General features: G+C 35.0%; 1 protein-coding gene across 1 annotated transcript; it reads right to left on the bottom strand.

The window, feature by feature from the left end:
- Positions 1–2329: 2329 nt before the first annotated feature.
- On the bottom strand, positions 2330–6567 carry LOC125776855 (membrane metallo-endopeptidase-like 1). The gene is made up of 3 exons (XM_049450482.1): positions 5137–6567; positions 2836–3453; positions 2330–2748 (listed from the first exon to the last, which is right to left on the bottom strand). Exons 1-3 carry the CDS (start codon positions 6373–6375, stop codon positions 2380–2382), a joined length of 2226 nt encoding a protein of 741 aa, XP_049306439.1. The 5' UTR covers positions 6376–6567; the 3' UTR covers positions 2330–2379.
- Between the last annotated feature and the right edge of the window lie 1884 nt (positions 6568–8451).

Below are 8451 nucleotides of genomic sequence, written 5' to 3'. Positions count from 1 at the left end.
ACAAGAAAAAGTCACAGGGGGCCAGATCTGGAAAATACGGTGGCTGCGGCATCATTAGTGTGTTGTTTTTGGCCAAAAAGTCGCACACAAGCAACGATGTGGGAGCAGGGGCGTTATCGTGGTGCCATTTTTTTGAATGGGTAAAAATCGAAGACGATCCAAAACACGTGCAAGTAAAGCAGCTGTCAATAATTGAATGAACATTCAAAATGGCCGAGCTTGTCGGCATAAGTAAGAGACATGAGTACCAACATAACGCCACAAAAAATTCGAAATTCGAATATACGTAACCAGCGAAAATTCAAAATTCGCGATACTTATTGAACACACCTCGTATACATATTTTTTATACCATCAGAAATGAGATATTTTTACTATTAATAAGCTAACCGACTTTTCTTAAAAAAACTGATGTTTTTAGGAGAAAGTTTTCCAATGAAAATTAGGGTCCTATTCATAAATCAAGTCAAATTAAATTAAAAAAATAAATATTTAAACTTAGAAAAAATACAGTGTATTTGGGACATAAAATGGTTAGTTTAAAACAAGTTTGTTAAAGAAAAAAAAATGTTGTAAAAATGGTTATTTGAAAAAAATGATAGATTTTTATTATATACAAGCTTACCATATAATTTTTCCCTCATAAGATTTGTAGTTTTTCCATAAATCAAGGTAAAACGGTCTTCTTCTAATATCTCCAAACATTTTATATGTAGTAGTCTACATATGAAAAAATATTCTAAACATTTCAAGAATACGTTCTGATCGTTCATGCGTTGAGTCCAACTTTGGTCTGGTATCGGCGGCATTATTTTGGAGGAAATATGGATCGATGATTCTACCGGCACACAAACCACACCAAACCTTTGTTTTTTCTAAATAAAATGGCAGCTCTTGAATTTTTTTAGGTTGCTCTTTGTCCATAAATCGGCAATTTTGCTTGTTTACATACTAAAAACGTTGTATCTTCTTGGAACTTTTAAAGAGCCAATAGAGCGAAGCGTTGTGATTAGAAAGGTCGATCGGGTTAGATTCTTGTACAAGCTGTATTTTGTATGCTTTCAATTTAAGATGTCGACGTAAAATGTGGCAAATCGTTCCATACCTTAGTCCGAGTTGCTGCGAATGGTGCCGAATAGATTATCCACGATCTTCGTATATGTACACTCTCAGCTACGGCTGCTATATTTTCTTCACTGGGTGCTAGACGTGGTCTATTCGGTCAAATATTATCGAACAATGAATGCTGGGTCTCAAGATGTGTGTTGGTGTTCGGAAGAGTACGCTCAGTATGCCGATTATGTTGACCATAAGTTGAGCGAAGCGAGGGAAACACATTCTTTACAGAACTGGAATTTTCGTAATAAAATTGAATGATTTGTAAACGTTGTTCAGGCGTAGATCTGAACAAAACTGACACGACTTACGCGCGATCTGTCAGAAAAGGCTATTGAAAAATGTATCACTCGTTATTTACTTCGAAGATATTATCAAAGAAGCAACTCCAATTTTAAGGCATAGTTTTTAGTTAAAAATTTGGGAAAATACACCAAATAGAGAATACAGCAGTTTCGTCCTTTTTCCAATTTGGTAGTGCGCCTTACTTGAAAAACGAAGAGAAAGATGTCTTTGTTCAAAACTGCTAAGAAAGTTTCGGAGTTCGATTCATTTATGGAGTAGCGAGTGAAAATTTTGCCTCTTATCTCTTCTTATTGGCTGGAGCTGCGATTTTTGCAAAAAAAAAGTTCTTACGCTTGAGCAACTTTAATTAATTTTTTCTCATCGTCTAAAAATACAACAGACCTTTTAATATGCTATGTATATATGTATAAATGTGCAAAATGCTATTAGCACATCTCCTCATAATGATAATGCATTATTCTACAAATATTTAATAACAAGAAGCATGTCTGTGAACGGAGGTTATGACCTAACGCAATTAAACTCGAATATGTATATAATAATTTTGTTATTTTGCAGTTAATATGCCAAGCTTGCTCACTTCATTACTTTCATAAACGTAGGAATAGAAATGTATATACACCATTCACATGTAGAGTTTTATATATTCTAAATAAATTCCAGTAGGTGACTTAACTTTAAGATTGACAGCTTAATTATTGAAACCCGATTGATGACACACTCGCGATAAGGCGAAAACGAGTTCGTTTGTTTGTTAGAGTTAACGGTCGTTCACATACAAATTTACTCATTTATCTGGTTTTAAAACAAATATATTTTTTTTATTTCCTTAAGTTTAGAAAGTTTTGGTTTATATACATATACTATACATAGTTTAAAATACATACATAAGTAGTTTTTTACGTCAATATCGAAAGTTTAAATTAATTCCATGCGCTCCAAGTATTATATCCAAAGTTACCACACGCGACATTTCTTCTTAGTTGGATTCATTTTGCTACCAACAGGACAGTTGTAAGCTTTGCTAAAATCTTCAATATTCGTTACGGCGCCTAAAACACGAAATTTGTCCACTGTATGCTCATTCTTAAGCTCCTCCCAATAGTGGCGCTCCTTGTAGGAGGCACACCAGAGTTGTGCGAAACCCATAAAGTACAGCTGCTCGGGCGTTAGATCCAGTCCGGGCATCTGTTCATCTTTTGGCGATAAATTCAATTCCTTCACATGCCTGTGATATGCAGATAATGCCTCTCGCAACCCACCACTATCGGCAATATTTTCGTCCTTGGTCTGATTACCATCCACAAAACGTTTGATTTCAGCTATCTGTAAAGGAATTACCGAAATGATTTAAACGTATACGTGTGATTTTTCAAAATTCAGGTGTTTATATATTTGTATGTATATAATTACCTCATAAGCATTGTATTGATTAACAAAGCACTCTTCGCGCTCATTGAACACCTTGCCAGCCTTCGCCGTCCACCAGTAGTTCTCTTCGCCAACACTATTGTAATGCGCCCCAACCGAGTCGAAGCCGTGTGTGAATTCGTGCCCCACCAAATAGCCAATGGTGCCGAATTTCAGTGCTGCTGGCCACGCTTTATGATAGGCGGGTGGATGTAAAATGCCAGCCATTACATAAATTGAATTATCGACATTGTAATAAAAGGAGTTCACTTGAATACCCTTCAATAGCTCTAACGGTTTCATTGTGTAGTTGTCATATTCTTTGTGGTGTAGTCCGTTGAAACGTCGCTGCATTGTTCTGAATTTAAATAAGTTGACCAAATTGAGTTCATAATTGCCTTCCACATAGTTGAACTCGTTGATTTGTCTTATCAAACGATTTGTTACATTCTTATTCTCAAAACTTCCAATATGTGGCTTGATAGCTGCCTCCTTAAGCAGCGCTTGTTCTCGCGTTTTCTCATCTAACCACTCGGCTTGCTCTAATATTTCACGCAAACTCTTGCGTACCTCTTTGACGATGTCGCTGATTTCGCCACGGATTTCATTGTCAAAATATTCCTAGAAAATTAATACACATGTACGTACATATACAATATAATAAATACATTAGATTTTCCATAAACATAGTATAAGAACGAAATGCTTAAATATAACAATTTTCCGATTATATCAATAACACAATAAGGAAAAGACGACCAACTTTTTCATGCTGTTGGAAAAATATTTCTTCAAGACATTAGTCGTAAAGTCGTAAGTAGAAAAATTATTATTCCCTTTTTCGAAACTAGCCTCCAACATCAAGTTATTCTTGTGATGGACTGACTATACTTCCGGTATCACGGCTTGCTATTCGGGCTAGCGGCCTAAATAATTAATCAATGATATAAAATAGGTATTTGGGTTTACCAAAATCAATACTCTACTCTTTTAGATGGGAGGGTTGATTTCTAAAACCAACGCGAAAATATCAATATGATGGGTTCACTCACGTTTCACGAAATGAACCGCCGTATCATCCACTCTTCAAAACTTTTTTTCCAATTTAATAATTCTTTGCAATATTTTATAATTTTTCATGACATAGTCATCACTACACTGTCTAATCGATATATCACAAATATTTTGTTTCCATTCCTATATCCTTCGGTTACATATGTCAGTTGAGTAGAATGGAGTTTGGGAGAGGAAATGTTCGATATTATAAATCATAAAATAGTATTATCCTCTAAAATTTTTAAAACCGCCTTTAATTGCTTGCCTTATATAAATATTATATACACATATTTTTAACCGAGAGAAGAAAGAAAGGATTCCCCTCTCTAAGTACATCAAATTTATTAAAAAACCTTCTTGTCTTCTTGCTAAGTTTTTTCATGAAACTTATATAAATATAATTGGTGTTAATAGTTGAGTTTGCATTACAAATATTCTTGGATATTATAATGGATTTCCTATGGATCTTTCATAGATATAAAAAAAATTACCAGAGCTTGCCTCGACAGGGATTAGATCACATAACCAAAAGTCGTAACTGATATCGGTAGTACGAGATGTGTTCAAAAAATTACGGAAATTTTCATATTTTGAAAAAATATTTATTCATTCGTCCTCATTAATGTAGTCCCCTTCAAAACAGTACGCACTTGGTATTCTGCACCTATGCCAGCGATCCTGCCAATCCTCAGAACACTTCTCAAAGTCGATTTTTGGGATAGCCTTTAGCTCTTTGAACGACTTCTTGTCAAACAAGGCTCGTTATTAAAGATCTTATAATTTTTGGAATTAAGAAAAAGTCGTACGACATTTATGTCAACAATTGGACTCTCCGAACCCCGAACCCGCGAAATTTTAAATTTAAGAATTCTCGTTTTCTGAACACATACTCGAATAATATAATGGCACTAAAGCTCAACGTTTTTGTTTTTTAAGTAACCCTAGTATATAAGACGGTTCAAAATTCAAAAAGTCATTCAATTAATGCTCATTTTAAATGGATGTAATCTTCATTAAAACATAATACAGCATTTAACTGTAATTTTGTTTTATCACAGATGCAAAAATGCATGATTTGATATGCATACCCATGTGGCAATTGAAAATTTGCACGCAGTCTTACATTCCTACCGCTTTCAGCCTTCCTTGACCTATTTCAATTTATTTTTATAAACTTTGGGTAACATCGTGTACTTCAAATTAATAAAAAAAAAATATTCTTTTAAATTTCACTCCTGTCTTTCTTACCTCCATATAGATTTCGTCCAGCAGATGCGGCAATACAAACTGAATCATCATGTTACAATGCTCCGTTTGAAATTTCTTATCTTGCAAACGTGCATCCATTCGGTAGATAAATTTCAAAGCAAAGTAATTAGCTATCGCCTCTTTATTTGCATTGCATACTTTATCCAACTGGTTGTAAAAGTAATTACATGGCCAAGTATCGTCATCCTCCAAGTCGAATTGCGTGCCATTCCAAGCTATTTCCAAATAACTGTCCCATAGCGGAAATGTGTCTTCGCCCATAACTACTGCTGAGAGCACTTCACATTTCGCTAGATCCTCATCAAACTTATTGGTAATATTGAGTATTGCCGACCAAACGTTCACGATATCGGCTATGATCTGATCGATTTTCTGCTCATCGTCAACACCATACAAGCGCAGATAATTACGCATACGCTTCTCATTTAACTCCTTTGAACTATTTGAGTGTATATTGTCGGAGTGGACGATATATTCAAAGCCCAAATCGGGTAGTTTGAAATACGGCGGGAATGGGTATTGTGGCAATACTTCCTCTTTAATCAAACCTATACCGCCATAATTGGTCAGGTGTGCGCTCATATTGAACCAGCTGAAGTTATCCGGTTTCCATGTCGGATCGACAGCGGGAAAACCACCAATCGACTTGATAACGTCCAAGTATACTTCAGACTTTTTCAACGGATATAGATCAGCCGCGAGGCAATCTTTATAAATACGCTTTGTCAAATTCAATTCCGATTTATATGGGAAATCGTCTCTTGGTTGTTTCTCATCTAAGAGTAATTGTTGTATGGCCTCGCCTAAACTATAGAAAATATCAATCAAATTGCTGCGTTTATGCTGCGACTGATGTTCGACCATCACATTCTTCCAATTGCCGCAAGCATACTCGTAAAAATCATCGCACGGTTCAACGCTTTGATTCATATACGTGAGCATTTTCTTCGCATATTCGACACGATATTCGCTTTCGATTTCGTTCAGTCCATTATCCGCTGCATTCACTGCAGACGCTTTTGTCGCCGCTGCTGTCTCATTATCTGCACTTAGAATGAGTTCTGCGTTTGGATGCTGTGAAATGTCGTGCGCTGCCGTGCTGTTGACGACTATGACTTCGCTGGCTGTGTTTGTGGGCTTTGCAGTGCTTGTTGCGAGCGTACCTAACAGCAGCAAATGGATGGGCAAAAATGAATGCCCGAATGTTTTCACTTTCATTGTGATCTTTTTACTTTCTTGCTTATGTATGGCTTAAGTACATATACCTACATTGATATTATTGCACAAATAAATAATCACTTTAGCACTGCATTAATTTATTTGACACCACAAACTTGCTAAACACTAACTTAAAATACTACGCTCCGTCTGTGCGCGGAGTCGCTTTCGTACTGAGCATACGTTTGTCGAAAAATTAAGGCTTCAGATCGATGGCAAAGCACTTGTGCTCGGTATTATTTGCAGTATGCGTCCCTAAGTCTCAAGCGCAGTAAATACTCGTACATAATCGTCAGACATTGTTCTCGTGTTATACACGCATACATATTTATATATATTGCACAGTGAAATCTCGTTTAATCAACCAATTGGTCTTTCTGATCATCCGTAGTCAGTCGGAACTGCGATTTGTTTAAATTTAATTATTTAATTAAATATTCCCATAAAAACTATATTCTTATATACATACTTTCCATTTTCCGAGTTTGGATTTGATTAGTGCTGTATTTTTGAAAGAATTCCAAGCATTAGAAGCAACCAACGAAAATCATGTCGATCTTATTGACCTAGAAGTTGTATGATCGCTGTTCACTCAATCGGGTTTACACTGTATATGTGTATGTATGTTTGACAAATTCCTATTTTTGATTGAACTTATCATCAACGCAAACGTTTGGCATATGAGAATGAACTTGACCTGCAAGCAAATGAAATTTGCTTTCAAAGTGATAACGGATCTCAATATCAATACGACGATTTTTTTGTGATCCAGTATTTGAGAATGCTCGTTTTCATTCACGTTTACGATTAAAGCTTTGAGGTAAATAATATTTCAGGCGTATTTAAAACAAAAGCGACAAAAGCCGCCTACCGGTGTAATCTTTGAGTTGAGGTATCAAATGTCCAATTTACTATAAATATTGTGATTTTAGGCCGCATTACTCGTTTAAAAATCTAGGTCCAGATTTTGGTTTGACTGATAATAGCGTAATTTTATTTTATTTATTTTTTGTAGTTTCAAAGATTGAAATGAATGTTCCAAGCGTTATTGGTAATATATAATAATATAATTGAATTGAAAGTGTACGAGTATACCAAGATAAATACCGAGATCACCAGAGGCGAGTGCATGAATATCATTCAGTAGATCACGAATTCAAATCCGATTTTTTGTTGCTGCTGCTCATATATATGAGTATGAGTAAAAAATAGTAAGACTTTGTTCATAATTTTAAATTTATTTATTTATTCTTTAAAATATATGTTGGCTCCCTCAACGCAATACTCCAATATACTTGTTTCAAAGTTTTTTCAAGCATCGAAACAATTGTTAAAGTCAATTTCCGGAATAGCCTTCAATGCCCGCATGTTTGGCATGTTTCGATGCCGTTAAGGGTAATTTCTTGCCGATTAACCAGTTTATTTTTTATTTTTTGATATAAAATGCATTGTTTAGTCTGAATTATTTTGTATATGCTCCCTTTTCTTCAATTATGTTCTGAAGTCTTCTTATGATTACAGTTTCAAGTAGTTTGGGCCACAGTGAGATTGGATGTTATGACGAGAACTCATGTGCGCTGTTGCCAGATTTTTGCTCAAATAATTTTTCAAAATTGTTTTAACTGATTCTTCCGATATTTCAACAATGCCAGTAAAACCTCTGACTGTTAATCCTCTATTCTAAAGCACCAATTTCTTTATTTACGATAGTAATGTATGTACATATATATTTTTTAAACCATCAGAAAGTAAATATTTCAGCTTATATGGAAAAGGTGAATATACAAAAGTTGTATATATTTTCATTACCTACAACATTTTCATAAACCTTTTCTTTATAGAAGTCATAGCTTTCCCGGCAATCGACATAAAGCGTTTTCAAACTATAAAAATTCATTTACGCCTCTGCCCTTTCTTTTTATCCGATTTCAGATGGCGCATTAATAATTTTTCCTTTAACATTTGCCATTTCACCTCTCTACTGCTAACATGGCTCATAAGTAAAAAATCTTCTATGTATTTTATGGTATCGTTCCGAACTTTTTCAAGATGTTTAATTATAGAGGATGGAGTTAT

The sequence above is a fragment of the Bactrocera dorsalis genome, chromosome 2 (assembly GCF_023373825.1).
Source record: "Bactrocera dorsalis isolate Fly_Bdor chromosome 2, ASM2337382v1, whole genome shotgun sequence".
NCBI lineage: Eukaryota > Metazoa > Arthropoda > Insecta > Diptera > Tephritidae > Bactrocera > Bactrocera dorsalis.
Note: the sequence above shows the minus strand (reverse complement) of the source record. Positions and strands in the feature narration are given on the sequence as shown.

Bases quoted from the DNA above. Each gene is read 5' to 3' on its own strand.
- LOC125776855 (XM_049450482.1), bottom strand. From the start codon at position 6,375: ATGAAAGTGAAAACATTCGGGCATTCATTTTTGCCCATCCATTTGCTG. The intron at 3,454-5,136 runs GTAAGAAAGACA...TTAATTTTCTAG, and splicing joins TGGACGAAATCTATATGGAG to GAATATTTTGACAATGAAAT. The intron at 2,749-2,835 runs GTAATTATATAC...ATTCCTTTACAG, and splicing joins ATCAATACAATGCTTATGAG to ATAGCTGAAATCAAACGTTT.